Raw genomic sequence first — 16,929 nt, forward strand, 5'->3', positions numbered from 1 at the left:
TGTCACCACCTGCCATGGTGGGATTGGAACCCCGGACCCCGGATCATTACCCTGGGTCCCTGGATTACTAGTCCCAACGACAATATCACTGTGCCACTGCCTCTCCTTAAGATGTTGCCAATGGAGCCTTGGTGAACTGCAGTGCTTCTTGTAGATGGTGCACATGGCTGCTGTGCATCGGTGATGGGAGGAGTTAATGTTAAAAGTGGTGGTTGGATGCCAAACATGTGAGCTGCTTTGTCCTGGATGGTGTTGTATGTCTTGAGTGTTGTTGGAGCTGCACTCATTCAGGCAAGTGGAGGGTGTTCCATCACACTCCTGACTTGTTCATTATAAATGTTGGACAGGGTTTGGGGATTCAAGAGATGAGTTAATTGTTGTAGAATTCCTAGCCTCTGACCTGTTCTTGTAGCCACAGTATTAATATAGTTAGTTCAGATTTGAGTCAATGCTAAACCCCAGGATGTTGATGGTGGGGGATTCAGTGATGGTAATACCATTGACTGTTAAGGGGCGATAGTTAAATTCTTTCTGGTTGGAGATGGTCATTGCCTGGCACTTGTATAGCACTGATGTTATTTGCCACTTATCAACCCAAGCCTGAATATTGTCCAGGTCTTGCTGCATATGCAAATGGTGCTGAAAATTATGCAATTATCAGTGAACATCCCCACTTCTGAACTTATGATGGGAAGAAGGTTATTGATGAAACAGCTGAATGGTTGAGCCTAAAACCCTGCATGAGGAACTCCTGCAGTGATGTCCCAGGACTGAGATGATTGTCCTCCAACAACTACAAACATCTTCCTTTGTGCCAGGTATGTTTCCATCCTGCGGAGAGATTTCCCCCAATTCACATTGACTCCAGGTTAGCTAGGGCTCCTTAATGCCACGTTTGGTCAAATGCTGCCTTGATTTCAAGGGCAGTCACACTCACCTCATCTCTGGGGTTCAGCTCTTTTGTCCATGTTTGGATCAAGATTGTAATGAGGTCAGGAGCTAAGTGGCTATTGTGGAACTCAAACTGAGTGTCAATGAGGTTATTGCTGAGCAAATGCTGCTTGGTTGGGATGTTGATGACCCCTTCCATCACTTTACTGATGATCGAGATGGTTGTGTGAAGAAGGCATTCACTGTCTTCGGCACTGTTGCCCCATCCTCTTATGGCGTCAGCTGGTGCTCACTATCGCGCTCACTGCCTTCCAGGTGGTGGTGGTGGTGACCTTGCTTGATGGATGTCTGCGAGATTGTGGGTAGAGGATGTCATGCCTCTGCTCCACACCATCCAGGAGTTGGGTTCCCTCCGTGAACTGTGGTGCTGTCTTCTTGGCCGTCATCTCCCCGATTGGACTTGGAACCAGTGCAGAGGAGGCATTTAAAAGGAGCGCCCCATTGATGACAGAGGTTAACTTTTCCCTGGGTGAGCATATCAGAGGCAAGCCACCACGAGCGAGGCGTGAATCACGTGGGGAAAAAGAAATTGTTAACGAGGCTAAATATTCATTGAGTTTTCTCGTCGGAACCGACAGTTTGAAAAAATATTGGGAGGTCCAGCCTTGACTGTGAGAACCGTGCACTCCTTTTGCATCCAAAGTGTAAATATTTATTTTTGTTTTTACTGTTTGCAGTTGATGATAGTTCTATTAATATATGAATGATAAAGCATTTTCTATAGCTCGTTATTAAATTTTCAGCATGTATTAAGTGTATTTAATCTTAGTCATGGGGTCATGGTTAGTGAACAAGCCCCATTTCGATCTTGCTGCCCACTGAGATGAAGGAGGGCCACTCATGCGGCCCAGTCACTGGCCTAGATTGCCCATCACTGCAGTAAGCTGTCAGGGTCGGGTGGGCAAGTCTTGAGACGGGTTATGTCATGTGTTGCGTGCTGGCTGTGTGGTTTGACTGCAAACTCTAAATATAGAAGTTAAGTGGCTAATTTCTGAAGCTGCCATTCTTTGTGTCACAGCTGATCGGGGCGTTAATAACCGCTTGCTTTATCTGTGCCCTCGTCAGAGAAGAGGAAGAGGATGAGTATTCTCAGAAATGATTGGTTAGCATATTGCCTTGTGGTTGTTCTCCTGCTATTAACCAAAGTTGCTCCGAATTCCATATTCACAGCTTCTCTAACCCAGAGCCTCCTCTCCCGACATTCTTAAGTTGCTATAATTTAATTTTGGCAGCCACCTTGTGGTTTATATTTTGTATTTCTATTTGCAGGTCCTGGTAAGAACAGATAGAACCTTTTCCTTTCTATACAATTAAACACATGATAATTCATACTCGCCGTATTATTTTCCTGCGCCATTCGTTTATTTACAAGGGGACATGTCAAGTGGCGGCCCTCAGGTGATGATACGTAAAACCACCCTCCCTCTCCCTCCTTCCCTCCGGTTGAAACTTGCCCTCCGGCCACTGCGAATAGAGATGGCCATTCAGCCTACCTTCATTCTTCCATCAAAAAAGATGCCATAATTTCCAACCCTACCACCACCCCAGGGAAACAACGTTGATGTAATTTGGATCTTTTGCAAATTGCCTCTTTAAACCATACCCCATGTCCCAGCCCAATGTCACAACCTAACCCCACCCCTCACGATCACCATTTCTACAATAAAGCACTGGGAGCACATGTCACTCCACTTTTTAAGAAGGGTGACGGGGGGAAACCAGGGAACCAGTTAGCCTAACATCTGTGGTGGGGAAATTGCTGGAGTCTATAATTAGAGATGAGGTAATAAACACCTCGAAAACGTTTGGTCAATTGGGGAGAGCCAGCATGGGTTCATGAAGGGAAGGTCAACCCTGACTTATCCTATTGAATTTTTTCAAGAGGTGACTAAGTTTGTGGACAGGGGAATGTCTATGGATGTTATTTATATGGACTTCCAGAAGGCATTTGATAAAGTCCCACATAAGAGACTGTTAACTAAGGTGTAAACCCACGGAGTTGAGGGAAAATTATTGACATGGTTAGGAAATTGATTGAGTGGCAGGCAACAGATAGTGGGGATAATGGGTAATTGGCAGAGGTGACAAGAGGTATACCACAGGGATCTGTGTTGGGGCCGCAATTATTCACATTATTCATTGGACAATGGCATAGAAAGTCATATATCCAAATTTGCTGATGATAAAAAAAAGTTAGGTGGCATTGTAGACAATCAAGATGATAGCATAACAATTGAAAGGAGACATTGGCAGACGAGGTGAATGGGCAAATTTGTGGCAGATGGAACTCAATAAGCGAGTGTGAGGTTATTCATTTTGCATCAGAAAAGGATAGAGCAGGGTACTTTCTAAATAGAAAGAGGTTAAGTACAGTGGATGTCCAAAGAGACGTTAGGGTTCAGGTGCATAGATCTTTAAAATGTCATGAACAAGTGCAGAAAATAGGCTAATGGAATGCTAACCTTTATATCAAGAGGATTGATTGAAATATAAAGACACGGAAGTTATGCTGCAGCTATACAAAACCCTGGTTAGACCCCACTTGGCGTACTGTGAGCAGTTCTGGGCATCACACCATAGGAAGGATATTTTGGTCTTGGAGGGAGTGCAACGTAAGTTTACTAAAACGATAGTTGGGCTACGGGGGTTAAGTCACGAGGAGAGATTACACAAATTAGACCTGCTTTTGCTAGAATTTAGAAGGTTAAGGGGTTGGTTTAGCTCACTCAGCTAAATCGCTGGCTTTTAAAGCAGACCAAGCAGGCCAGCAGCACGGTTCGATTCCCGTACCAGCCTCCCCGGACAGGCGCCGGAATGTGGCGACTAGGGGCTTTTCACAGTAACTTCATTGAAGCCTACTCGTGACAATAAGCGATTTTCATTTTTCATTTCATTTCATCTGGTCGAAGTATTTAAGATGTTAACAGAGAAAAATAGGGTAGATAAAGATAAACTATTTTCACTGGTTGGAGATTCCAAAACTAAGGAGCATAGTCTAAAATTAGGACTAGACCATTCAGGAAAGATGTTAAGAAGAACTTCTTCACTCAAAGGGTGGTAGAGATTTGGAACTATCTCCCACGAACAGCAGTTGAAGCTAGAGCATTTGTTACTTTTAAATGTGAGATAGATAGATTTTTTTTAAACAAAGATATTAAGGGATATGGGCCAAAGGCAGGTTTATGGAGTTAGATCACAGATCAGCCATGATCTCGTTAATGGCGGGACAGGCTTGAGGGGCTGTCCTATGTTCCTAGCTGGGCACTTTACCCTGCTCATTGCCTGTGCTACACTCCTGATGTCAGGCACCTGGATCCTGTCTTTGAGACACTAATCCCTGTCTCTTTGTACCTAGAATCAATGTGTCAGAGGAAGAGAGACAAGTGGGAGAAGATGAGGGGCCAAGAGGGGTAGGAAGGAGGAGAGGGAGAAGACGAGGTGATGGAGTGCGGAGGATTAATGGGGGAGATGTAGGGGGAAGTTTGGGGATAGTGGGAACGGAGAGAGGAATGGTGAGGAGGGGGCTGCACAAGGTAGAGGACAAGGTTAGGAGGGAGGAGGGAGGTAAGGAGATGAAGGGGAGAGGTGGGGGAGAGGGAATGGGAAGGGGAAAGTGGAGATGAACGAGGGGAGGGGAGAGATGGAAACTGTCAGACAGGGAAGATGGCGATAGAAAAATGAGGTTCTCTGCAGTGACACTTTTGACTAGCTAAATTTCTGGTAAGACAATAATTATATCTTTGAAAGGGGCAGCATAGTGGTTAGCACTGCTGCCTACTGCACTGAGGACCCGGGTTCGATCCCGGCCCGGGTTACTGTGTGTAGTTTGCACATTCTCTCCGTGTCGGCGTGTGTTTGGTCCCCACAACCCAAAGATGTGCAGGTTAGGTGGATTGGCCACGCTAAACTGGCCCTTAATTGGAAAAGAATCATGGGGTACTCTAAGTTTATATTAAAAAATAATTATATGCATGAAAAGGGAAGTAATTTAAAGAAAGTGCACTCCCCCCAGACTTTTGTTTCAAGTAACAGCTGCTTATAACTTTAGAGAAAATGTAAAAGTAACCTGTTGACTTGAGATTTAAGTGTTTTTTCTCTTTGAAAACAGTCTGTGTCGAGCAATGAAAATAAACTTTCATTATCTGGGTGGATTTCCATTTGCAAACACTTTGTGTCATTGTGTGGTAATATATCAAAGTTTGGCTATATTGTCCTCATAGTGGATGGAAGCTAATATCAACTTCAAATTCATGTTCCTTTTGCAACGGTATGAGGTCAGGATTGCGAGTTTAAATGATAAACCAGTGATGTAATACCAGTCAGCGTTAACCCAGTCATGATTTGCAAAATTGGCTAACCTCAGTTATTAGTAGAATTGGGGAAGGGCATGTTCTTGATCCATGACCCTCGATTCATGACCCATGAACATTTCCCATTAACCACCACAGACCCTGCCACTGGTTGCTGCAGTTATATGTTAATGCACGGCCTGTTTTGTGAACCATTCTACCGAGTCTAGCTTTTGTAAAGGAATGGCCATCTGTCACCTGTGGATCATGCATGTAATTTAGCGATGACCCAAAAATACAGCAACCATCAGTAAACTGCCATATGTCGCAACATAATAAACATCTCCTTTTATCTTAACATAAATGTGTCATTGTACTTTTCTATCACATGCTTCGTGACTCTCAGGCGGGGTTAAGAAGAGGATCTTGTGAAACAAGGGTGAGTTTATTCTAACCAACCCGGGCTCCTCACTTCTCTGAAGTAACCGATCCTCGCTCTTCAACCTCCCTACAGTAACCAATCCTGGCTCCTCACCCACCCTGCAGTAACCAATCCTCGCTCTTCAACCTCCCTACAGTAACCAATCCTGGCTCCTCACCCACCCTGCAGTAACCAATCCTCGCTCTTCACCCTCCCGACAGTAACCAATCCTGGCCTCACCCACCCTGCAGTAACCAATCCTCGCTCTTCACCCTCCCTACAGTAACCAATCCTGGCTCCTCACCCACCCTGCAGTAACCAATCCTCGCTCTTCACCCTCCCGACAGTAACCAATCCTGGCCTCACCCACCCTGCAGTAACCAATCCTCGCTCTTCAACCTCCTGACAGTAACCAATCCTGGCCTCACCCACCCTGCAGTAACCAATCCTCGCTCTTCAACCTCCTGACAGTAACCAATCCTGGCTCTTCACCCTCCCTACAGTAATCAATCCTCGCTCGTTACTCTCCCTACAGTAACAAATTCTGGTTCCTCACACACCCTACAGTAACCAATCATTTTAGTTCTTGTTATAAATAAACAGTATTTTGTGTTGAATGCATATTCCATACAGTATGAAATGAATTGAAAATCGCTTATTGTCACGAGTAGACTTCAATTAAGTTACTGTGAGGGGACACTGCACTGTCAGAGGGTCAGTACTGTGGGAGCGCTGCACTGTCAGAGGGTCAGTACTGAGAGAGTGCTGCACTGTCAGAGGGTCAGTACTGAGGGAGCGCTGCACTGTCAGAGGGTCAGTACTGTGGGAGCGCTGCACTGTCAGAGGGTCAGTACTGAGAGAGTGCTGCACTGTCAGAGGGTCAGTACTGAGGGAGCGCTGCACTGTCAGAGGGTCAGTACTGTGGGAGCGCTGCACTGTCAGAGGGTCAGTACTGAGGGAGCGCTGCACTGTCAGAGGGTCAGTACTGTGGGAGCGCTGCACTGTCAGAGGGTCAGTACTGAGAGAGTGCTGCACTGTCAGAGGGTCAGTACTGAGGGAGCACTGCACTGTCAGAGGGTCAGTGCTGTAGGTGTGCTGCACTGTCAGAGGGCCAGTACTGAGGCAGCACTGCGCTGTTAGAGAGTCAGTACTGAGGGAGTGCTGCACTGTCAGAGGGCCAGTACTGAGGCAGCACTGCGCTGTTAGAGAGTCAGTACTGAGGGAGTGCTGCACTGTCAGAGGGCCAGTACTGAGGCAGCACTGCGCTGTTAGAGAGTCAGTACTGAAGGAGTGCTGCACTGTCAGAGGGCCAGTACTGAGGGAGTGCTGGACTGTCGGAGGTGCAGTAGTGAGGGAGCTCAGCAATGTCAGAGCATCAGTAGTGAAGGTCCACGGCACTATCGGAGGGTCAGTTGTGAGGGAGTGGCTCATTGTCAGAGCATCAGTGATGTGGAGATGCCGGCATTGGACTGTGGTGAGCACAGTAAGAAGTCTTACAACACCAGGTTAAAGTCCATCAGGTTTGTTTCAAATCACTTACTTTCGGAACACTGCTCCTTCCTCAGGAGAATGAAGAGGTATGTTCCAGAAACATATATATAGACAAAGTCAAAGATGCAAGACAAGCTTTAAATGCCCTCGTACGAACGGGATATGGCGCTCGACTCATCGATCCAACGCACTACAACAAAAAACCGCACCAACCTCCTCAGAAGACAAACACGGGACACAACCGACCGTCGTCCAGTACTTCCCCGGAGCGGAGAAACTACGACACCTTCTTCGCAGTATTCAACACGTCATCGATGAAGATGAACATCTTGCCAAGATCATCCCCACACCCCACTACTTGCCTTCAAACAACTGCGCAACCTTAGACAAACCACTGTTTGCAGCAAACTACCCTGCCTTTGGAACAGCGACCACGACACCACACTACCCTGCCAGGGCAATTTCTGCAAGACGGGCCAGATCATCGACATGGGTACCACCATTACACATGAGAACACCACCCACCAGGTACGTGGAACATACTCGGGCGACTCTGCCAATGTTGTCTACCTCATACGCTGCAGGAAAGGATGTCCCGAAGCGTGGTACATTGGCGAGACCATGCAGATGCTGGGACAACGAATGAACGGACATCGCGCGACAATCACCAGGCAGGAATGTTCCCTTCCAGTCGGGAAACATTTCAGCAGTCAAGGTGCATTCAGCCTCTGATCTCCGGGTAAGCATTCTCCAAGGCGGCCTTCAGGACGCGCGACAACGCAGAATCGCCGAGCAGAAACTTATAGCAAAGTTCCGCATGCATGAGTACGACCTCAACCGGGACATTGGATTCATGTTGCATTACATTCATCCCCCACCATCTGGCCAGGGCTTGCGAAATCCTACCAACTGTCCTGGCTTGAGACAATTCACACCTCTTTAACCTGGGGTTACCCCTATCTCTGGTTCTGTAAAGACTTGATTACCTGCAAATGCTCACATTCAAAGCATTGTCTTGCATCTTTGACTTTGTCTGTAGATATGTTAATGTGACCCACCTTTTCATTCAACTGAGAAAGGAGCAGTGCTACGAAAGCTAGTCTGAAACAAACCTGTTGGACTTTAACCTGGTGTTGTATGAGCATCAGTAGGGAGGAAACGCCACACTGTTGGAGGGTCAGTAGGGAGGGTGTGAAGCTCTGTCGGAGGGTCAGTAGGGAGGGTGGGCAGTGCTGTTGGAGGGTCAGTAGGGAGGGTGGGCAGTGCTGTCGGAGAGTCAGTAGGGAGGGTGTGAAGCTCTGTCGGAGGGTCAGTAGGGAGGGTGTGAAGCGCTGTTGGAGGGTCAGTAGGGAGGGTGTGCAGTGCTGTCGGAGGGTCAGTAGGGAGGGTGTGAAGCGCTGTCGGAGGATCAGTAGGGAGGGTCTGCAGTGCTGTCGGAGGGTCAGTAGGGAGGGTGCGCAGTGCTGTCGGAGGGTCAGTAGGGAGGGTGGGCAGTGCTGTCGGAGGATCAGTAAGGAGGGTGGGCAGTGCTGTCGGAGGGTCAGTAGGGAGGGTGGGCAGTGCTGTCGGAGGGTCAGTAGGGAGGGTGCACAGTGCTGTCGGAGGGTCAGTAAGGAGGGTGTGAAGCGCTGTCGGAGGGTCAGTAGGGAGGGTGCGCAGCGCTGTCGGAGGGTCAGTAAGGAGGGTGCACAGCGCTGTCGGAGGGTCAGTAGGGTGGGTGCGCAGTGCTGTCGGAGGGTCAGTAGGGAGGGTGGAAAGCGCTGTCGGAGGGTCAGTAGGGAGGGTGTGCAGCGCTATCGGAGGGTCAGTAGGGAGGGTGAGAAGCGCTGTCGGATGGTCAGTAGGGAGGGTGTGCAGCGCTGTCGGAGGGTCAGTAGGGAGGGTGTGAAGCGCTGTCGGAGGGTCAGTAAGGAGGGTGTGAAGCGCTGTCGGAGGGTCAGTAGGGAGGGTGTGAAGCGCTGTCGGAGGGTCAGTAGGGAGGGTGTGAAGTGCTGTCAGAGGGTCAGTAGGGAGTATGCGCAGTGCTGTCAGAGGGTCAGTAAGGAGGGTGGGCAGTGCTGTCGGAGGGTCAGTAGGGAGGGTGGGCAGTGCTGTCGGAGGGTCAGTAGGGAGGGTGGGCAGTGCTGTCGGAGGGTCAGTAAGGAGGATGTGCAGTGCTGTCGGAGGGTCAGTAGGGAGGGTGGGCAGTGCTGTCGGAGGGTCAGTAGGGAGGGTGTGAAGCGCTGTCGGAGGGTCAGTAGGGAGGGTGTGCAGTGCTGTCGGAGGGTCAGTAGGGAGGGTGTGAAGCTCTGTCGGAGGGTCAGTAGGGAGGGTGTGAAGCGCTGTCGGAGGGTCAGTAGGGAGGGTGTGCAGTGCTGTCGGAGGGTCAGTAGGGAGGGTGTGAAGCGCTGTCGGAGGGTCAGTAGGGAGGGTGTGAAGCGCTGTCGGAGGGTCAGTAGGGAGGGTGCGCAGTGCTGTCGGAGGGTTAGTAGGGAGGGTGGGCAGTGCTGTCGGAGGGTCAGTAGGGAGGGTGTGAAGCGCTGTCGGAGGGTCAGTAGGGAGGGTGTGCAGCGCTGTCGGAGGGTCAGTAGGGAGGGTGTGAAGCTCTGTCAGAGGGTCAGTAGGGAGGGTGTGAAGCGCTGTCGGAGGGTCAGTAGGGAGGGTGTGCAGTGCTGTCGGAGGGTCAGTAGGGAGGGTGTGAAGCGCTGTCGGAGGGTCAGTAGGGAGGGTGTGAAGCGCTGTCGGAGGGTCAGTAGGGAGGGTGCGCAGTGCTGTCGGAGGGTCAGTAGGGAGGGTGGGCAGTGCTGTCGGAGGGTCAGTAAGGAGGGTGGGCAGTGCTGTCGGAGGGTCAGTAGGGAGGGTGGGCAGTGCTGTCGGAGGGTCAGTAGGGAGGGTGCACAGTGCTGTCGGAGTGTCAGTAAGGAGGGTGTGAAGCGCTGTCGGAGGGTCAGTAGGGAGGGTGCGCAGCGCTGTCGGAGGGTCAGTAAGGAGGGTGTGAAGTGCTGTCGGAGGGTCAGTAGGGAGGGTGTGAAGCGCTGTCGGAGGGTCAGTAGGGAGGGTGGGCAGTGCTGTCGGAGGGTCAGTAGGGAGGGTGTGAAGTGCTGTCGGAGGGTCAGTAGGGAGGGTGTGAAGCTCTGTCGGAGGGTCAGTAGGGAGGGTGTGAAGCGCTGTCGGAGGGTCAGTAGGGAGGGTGTGAAGCTCTGTCGGAGGGTCAGTAGGGAGGGTGTGAAGCGCTGTCGGAGGGTCAGTAGGGAGGGTGTGAAGCGCTGTCGGAGGGTCAGTAGGGAGGGTGTGAAGCGCTGTCGGAGGGTCAGTAGTGAGGGTGTGAAGCGCTGTCGGAGGGTCAGTAGGGATGGTCGGCAGTGCTGTCGGAGGGTCAGTAGTGAGGGTGTGAAGCGCTGTCGGAGGGTCAGTAGGGAGGGTGGGCAGTCCTGTCGGAGGGTCAGTAGGGAGGGTGTGAAGCGCTGTCGGAGGGTCAGTAGGGAGGGTGTGAAGCGCTGTCGGAGGGTCAGTAAGGAGGGTGTGAAGCGCTGTCGGAGGGTCAGTAGGGAGGGTGCAGTGCTGTCGGAGGGTCAGTAGGGAGGGTGGGCAGTGCTGTCGGAGGGTCAGTAGGGAGGGTGTGAAGCGCTGTCGGAGGGTCAGTAGGGAGGGTGCGCAGCGCTGTCGGAGGGTCAGTAGTGAGGGTGTGCAGTGCTGTCGGAGGGTCAGTAGGGAGGGTGTGCAGTGCTGTCGGAGGGTCAGTAGGGAGGGTGTGAAGCGCTGTCGGAGGGTCAGTAGGGAGGGTGGGCAGCGCTGTCGGAGGGTCAGTAAGGAGGGTGCACAGTGCTGTCGGAGGGTCAGTATGGAGGGTGGGCAGCGCTGTCGGAGGGTCAGTAGGGAGGGTGCACAGTGCTGTCGGAGGGTCAGTATGGAGGGTGTGCAGCGCTGTCGGAGGGTCAGTAGGGAGGGTGTGAAGCGCTGTCGGAGGGTCAGTAAGGAGGGTGTGAAGCGCTGTCGGAGGGTCAGTAAGGAGGGTGGGCAACGCTGTCGGAGGGCCAGTAGGGAGGGTGCGCAGTGCTGTCGGAGGGTCAGTAAGGAGGGTGTGAAGCGCTGTCGGAGGGTCAGTAGGGAGGGTGTGAAGCGCTGTCGGAGGGTCAGTAGGGAGGGTGTGAAGCGCTGTCGGAGGGTCAGTAGGGAGGGTGCGCAGTGCTGTCGGAGGGTCAGTAGGGAGGGTGGGCAGTGCTGTCGGAGGGTCAGTAGGGAGGGTGTGAAGCGCTGTCGGAGGGTCAGTAAGGAGGGTGCGCAGCGCTGTCGGAGGGTCAGTAGGGAGGGTGTGAAGCGCTGTCGGAGGGTCAGTAGGGAGGGTGTGCAGCGCTGTCGGAGGGTCAGTAGGGAGGGTGTGAAGCGCTGTCGGAGGGTCAGTAGGGAGGGTGTGCAGCGCTGTCGGAGGGTCAGTAAGGAGGGTGGGCAGTGCTGTCGGAGGGTCAGTAGGGAGGGTGTGAAGCGCTGTCGGAGGGTCAGTAGGGAGGGTGTGAAGCGCTGTCGGAGGGTCAGTAGGGAGGGTGTGAAGCGCTGTCGGAGGGTCAGTAAGGAGGGTGTTAAACGCTGTCTGTGGGTCAGTAAGGAGTGTGGGCAGTGCTGTCGGAGGGTCAGTAGGGAGGGTGTGCAGTGCTGTCGGAGGGTCAGTAGGGAGGGTGGGCAGTGCTGTCGGAGGGTCAGTAGGGAGGGTGAGCAGCGCTGTCGGAGGGTCAGTAGGGAGGGTGTGAAGCGCTGTCGGAGGGTCAGTAGGGAGGGTGTGAAGCACTGTCGGAGGGTCAGTAGGGAGGGTGTGAAGCGCTGTCGGAGGGTCAGTAAGGAGGGTGCGGTGCTGTCGGAGGGTCAGTAGGGTGGGTGTGCAGTGCTGTCGGAGGGTCAGTAGGGAGGGTGTGAAGCGCTGTCGGAGGGTCAGTAGGGAGGGTGTGCAGTGCTGTCGGAGGGTCAGTAGGGAGGGTGTGCAGTGCTGTCGGAGGGTCAGTAGGGAGGGTGTGCAGTGCTGTCGGAGGGTCAGTAGGGAGGGTGTGCAGTGCTGTCGGAGGGTCAGTAGGGAGGGAGTAAAGCGCTGTCGGAGGGTCAGTAAGGAGGGTGTGAAGCTCTGTCGGAGGGTCAGTAGGGAGGGTGTGCAGTGCTGTCGGAGGGTCAGTAGTGAGGGTGTGAAGCTCTGTCGGAGGGTCAGTAGGGAGGGTGTGAAGCGCTGTCGGAGGGTCAGTAGGGAGGGTGGGCAGTGCTGTCGGAGGGTCAGTAGGGAGGGTGCACAGTGCTGTCGGAGTGTCAGTAAGGAGGGTGTGAAGCGCTGTCGGAGGGTCAGTAGGGAGGGTGCGCAGCGCTGTCGGAGGGTCAGTAAGGAGGGTGTGAAGTGCTGTCGGAGGGTCAGTAGGGAGGGTGTGAAGCGCTGTCGGAGGGTCAGTAGGGAGGGTGGGCAGTGCTGTCGGAGGGTCAGTAGGGAGGGTGTGAAGTGCTGTCGGAGGGTCAGTAGGGAGGGTGTGAAGCTCTGTCGGAGGGTCAGTAGGGAGGGTGTGAAGCTCTGTCGGAGGGTCAGTAGGGAGGGTGTGAAGCTCTGTCGGAGGGTCAGTAGGGAGGGTGTGAAGCGCTGTCGGAGGGTCAGTAGGGAGAGTGTGAAGCGCTGTCGGAGGGTCAGTAGGGAGGGTGTGAAGCGCTGTCGGAGGGTCAGTAGTGAGGGTGTGAAGCGCTGTCGGAGGGTCAGTAGGGATGGTCGGCAGTGCTGTCGGAGGGTCAGTAGTGAGGGTGTGAAGCGCTGTCGGAGGGTCAGTAGGGAGGGTGGGCAGTGCTGTCGGAGGGTCAGTAGGGAGGGTGTGAAGCGCTGTCGGAGGGTCAGTAGGGAGGGTGTGAAGCGCTGTCGGAGGGTCAGTAAGGAGGGTGTGAAGCGCTGTCGGAGGGTCAGTAGGGAGGGTGCAGTGCTGTCGGAGGGTCAGTAGGGAGGGTGGGCAGTGCTGTCGGAGGGTCAGTAGGGAGGGTGTGAAGCGCTGTCGGAGGGTCAGTAGGGAGGGTGCGCAGCGCTGTCGGAGGGTCAGTAGTGAGGGTGTGCAGTGCTGTCGGAGGGTCAGTAGGGAGGGTGTGCAGTGCTGTCGGAGGGTCAGTAGGGAGGGTGTGAAGCGCTGTCGGAGGGTCAGTAGGGAGGGTGGGCAGCGCTGTCGGAGGGTCAGTAGGGAGGGTGCACAGTGCTGTCGGAGGGTCAGTATGGAGGGTGGGCAGCGCTGTCGGAGGGTCAGTAGGGAGGGTGCACAGTGCTGTCGGAGGGTCAGTATGGAGGGTGTGCAGCGCTGTCGGAGGGTCAGTAGGGAGGGTGTGAAGCGCTGTCGGAGGGTCAGTAAGGAGGGTGTGAAGCGCTGTCGGAGGGTCAGTAAGGAGGGTGGGCAACGCTGTCGGAGGGCCAGTAGGGAGGGTGCGCAGTGCTGTCGGAGGGTCAGTAGGGAGGGTGTGAAGCGCTGTCGGAGGGTCAGTAGGGAGGGTGTGAAGCGCTGTCGGAGGGTCAGTAGGGAGGGTGCGCAGTGCTGTCGGAGGGTCAGTAGGGAGGGTGGGCAGTGCTGTCGGAGGGTCAGTAGGGAGGGTGTGCAGCGCTGTCGGAGGGTCAGTAAGGAGGGTGCGCAGCGCTGTCGGAGGGTCAGTAGGGAGGGTGTGAAGCGCTGTCGGAGGGTCAGTAGGGAGGGTGTGCAGCGCTGTCGGAGGGTCAGTAGGGAGGGTGTGAAGCGCTGTCGGAGGGTCAGTAGGGAGGGTGTGCAGCGCTGTCGGAGGGTCAGTAAGGAGGGTGGGCAGTGCTGTCGGAGGGTCAATAGGGAGGGTGTGAAGCGCTGTCGGAGGGTCAGTAGGGAGGGTGTGAAGCGCTGTCGGAGGGTCAGTAGGGAGGGTGTGAAGCGCTGTCGGAGGGTCAGTAAGGAGGGTGTTAAACGCTGTCTGTGGGTCAGTAAGGAGTGTGGGCAGTGCTGTCGGAGGGTCAGTAGGGAGGGTGTGCAGTGCTGTCGGAGGGTCAGTAGGGAGGGTGGGCAGCGCTGTCGGAGGGTCAGTAGGGAGGGTGAGCAGCGCTGTCGGAGGGTCAGTAGGGAGGGTGTGAAGCGCTGTCGGAGGGTCAGTAGGGAGGGTGTGAAGCACTGTCGGAGGGTCAGTAGGGAGGGTGTGAAGCGCTGTCGGAGGGTCAGTAAGGAGGGTGCGGTGCTGTCGGAGGGTCAGTAGGGTGGGTGTGCAGTGCTGTCGGAGGGTCAGTAGGGAGGGTGTGAAGCGCTGTCGGAGGGTCAGTAGGGAGGGTGCGCAGTGCTGTCGGAGGGTCAGTAGGGAGGGTGTGCAGTGCTGTCGGAGGGTCAGTAGGGAGGGTGTGCAGTGCTGTCGGAGGGTCAGTAGGGAGGGTGTGCAGTGCTGTCGGAGGGTCAGTAGGGAGGGAGTAAAGCGCTGTCGGAGGGTCAGTAAGGAGGGTGTGAAGCTCTGTCGGAGGGTCAGTAGGGAGGGTGTGCAGCGCTGTCGGAGGGTCAGTAGGGAGGGTGTGAAGCTCTGTCGGAGGGTCAGTAGGGAGGGTGTGAAGCGCTGTCGGAGGGTCAGTAGGGAGGGTGGGCAGTGCTGTCGGAGGGTCAGTAAGGAGGGTGGGCAGTGCTGTCGGAGGGTCAGTAGGGAGGGTGGGCAGTGCTGTCGGAGGGTCAGTAGGGAGGGTGCGCAGCGCGGTCGGAGGGTCAGTAAGGAGGGTGGGCAGTGCTGTCGGAGGGTCAGTAGGGAGGGTGTGAAGCCCTGTCGGAGGGTCAGTAGGGAGGGTGTGAAGCCCTGTCGGAGGGTCAGTAGGGAGGGTGTGCAGCGCTGTCGGAGGGTCAGTAGGGAGGGTGTGAAGTGCTGTCGGAGGGTCAGTAAGGAGGGTGTGAAGCGCTGTCGGAGGGTCAGTAGGGAGGGTGTGCAGTGCTGTCGGAGGGTCAGTAGGGAGGGTGTGAAGCGCTGTCGGAGGGTCAGTAAGGAGGGTGGGCAGCGCTGTCGGAGGGTCAGTAGGGAGGGTGGGCAGTGCTGTCGGAGGGTCAGTAAGGAGGGTGTGAAGCGCTGTCGGAGGGTCAGTAAGGAGGGTGTGAAGCGCTGTCGGAGGGTCAGTAGGGAGGGTGTGCAGCGCTGTCGGAGGGTCAGTAGGGAGGGTGTGAAGCGCTGTCGGAGGGTCAGTAGGGAGGGTGTGCAGCGCTGTCGGAGGGTCAGTAAGGAGGGTGGGCAGTGCTGTCGGAGGGTCAATAGGGAGGGTGTGAAGCGCTGTCGGAGGGTCAGTAGGGAGGGTGTGAAGCGCTGTCGGAGGGTCAGTAGGGAGGGTGTGAAGCGCTGTCGGAGGGTCAGTAAGGAGGGTGTTAAACGCTGTCTGTGGGTCAGTAAGGAGTGTGGGAAGTGCTGTCGGAGGGTCAGTAGGGAGGGTGTGCAGTGCTGTCGGAGGGTCAGTAGGGAGGGTGGGCAGTGCTGTCGGAGGGTCAGTAGGGAGGGTGTGCAGCGCTGTCGGAGGGTCAGTAGGGAGGGTGTGAAGCGCTGTCGGAGGGTCAGTAGGGAGGGTGTGAAGCACTGTCGGAGGGTCAGTAGGGAGGGTGTGAAGCGCTGTCGGAGGGTCAGTAAGGAGGGTGCGGTGCTGTCGGAGGGTCAGTAGGGTGGGTGTGCAGTGCTGTCGGAGGGTCAGTAGGGAGGGTGTGAAGCGCTGTCGGAGGGTCAGTAGGGAGGGTGCGCAGTGCTGTCGGAGGGTCCGTAGGGAGGGTGTGCAGTGCTGTCGGAGGGTCAGTAGGGAGGGTGTGCAGTGCTGTCGGAGGGTCAGTAGGGAGGGTGTGCAGTGCTGTCGGAGGGTCAGTAGGGAGGGAGTAAAGCGCTGTCGGAGGGTCAGTAAGGAGGGTGTGAAGCTCTGTCGGAGGGTCAGTAGGGAGGGTGTGCAGCGCTGTCGGAGGGTCAGTAGTGAGGGTGTGAAGCTCTGTCGGAGGGTCAGTAGGGAGGGTGTGAAGCGCTGTCGGAGGGTCAGTAGGGAGGGTGGGCAGTGCTGTCGGAGGGTCAGTAAGGAGGGTGGGCAGTGCTGTCGGAGGGTCAGTAGGGAGGGTGGGCAGTGCTGTCGGAGGGTCAGTAGGGAGGGTGTGCAGCGCTGTCGGAGGGTCAGTAAGGAGGGTGGGCAGTGCTGTCGGAGGGTCAGTAGGGAGGGTGTGAAGCCCTGTCGGAGGGTCAGTAGGGAGGGTGTGAAGCCCTGTCGGAGGGTCAGTAGGGAGGGTGTGCAGCGCTGTCGGAGGGTCAGTAGGGAGGGTGTGAAGTGCTGTCGGAGGGTCAGTAAGGAGGGTGTGAAGCGCTGTCGGAGGGTCAGTAGGGAGGGTGTGCAGTGCTGTCGGAGGGTCAGTAGGGAGGGTGTGAAGCGCTGTCGGAGGGTCAGTAAGGAGGGTGGGCAGCGCTGTCGGAGGGTCAGTAGGGAGGGTGGGCAGTGCTGTCGGAGGGTCAGTAAGGAGGGTGTGAAGCGCTGTCGGAGGGTCAGTAAGGAGGGTGTGAAGCGCTGTCGGAGGGTCAGTAGGGAGGGTGTGAAGCGCTGTCGGAGGGTCAGTAGGGAGGGTGAGAAGCGCTGTCGGAGGGTCAGTAGGGAGGGTGTGAAGCGCTGTCGGAGGGTCAGTAGGTAGGGTGTGCAGTGCTGTCGGAGGGTCAGTAGGGAGGGTGGGCAGTGCTGTCGGAGGGTCAGTAGGGAGGGTGTGCAGTGCTGTCGGAGGGTCAGTAAGGAGGGTGGGCAGTGCTGTCGGAGGGTCAGTAGGTAGGGTGTGCAGTGCTGTCGGAGGGTCAGTAGGGAGGGTGGGCAGTGCTGTCGAG

General features: G+C 55.2%; 1 protein-coding gene across 1 annotated transcript in view; it reads left to right on the forward strand.

Moving 5' to 3' along the window:
• Positions 1 to 5,679, forward strand: part of LOC119955081 (tetraspanin-11-like) — a 153,833-nt gene extending 148,154 nt beyond the window's left edge. Inside the window, 2 exon segments of the mRNA XM_038780940.1 lie at positions 1,970 to 2,053; positions 5,647 to 5,679. Of these exon segments, the coding sequence (XP_038636868.1) occupies positions 1,970 to 2,050 (81 nt within the window). The 3' untranslated portion in view covers positions 2,051 to 2,053; positions 5,647 to 5,679.
• The last annotated feature ends 11,250 nt before the right edge of the window (positions 5,680 to 16,929 follow it).

This window comes from Scyliorhinus canicula, chromosome 20 (genome assembly GCF_902713615.1).
Source record: "Scyliorhinus canicula chromosome 20, sScyCan1.1, whole genome shotgun sequence".
Taxonomy (NCBI): domain Eukaryota; kingdom Metazoa; phylum Chordata; class Chondrichthyes; order Carcharhiniformes; family Scyliorhinidae; genus Scyliorhinus; species Scyliorhinus canicula.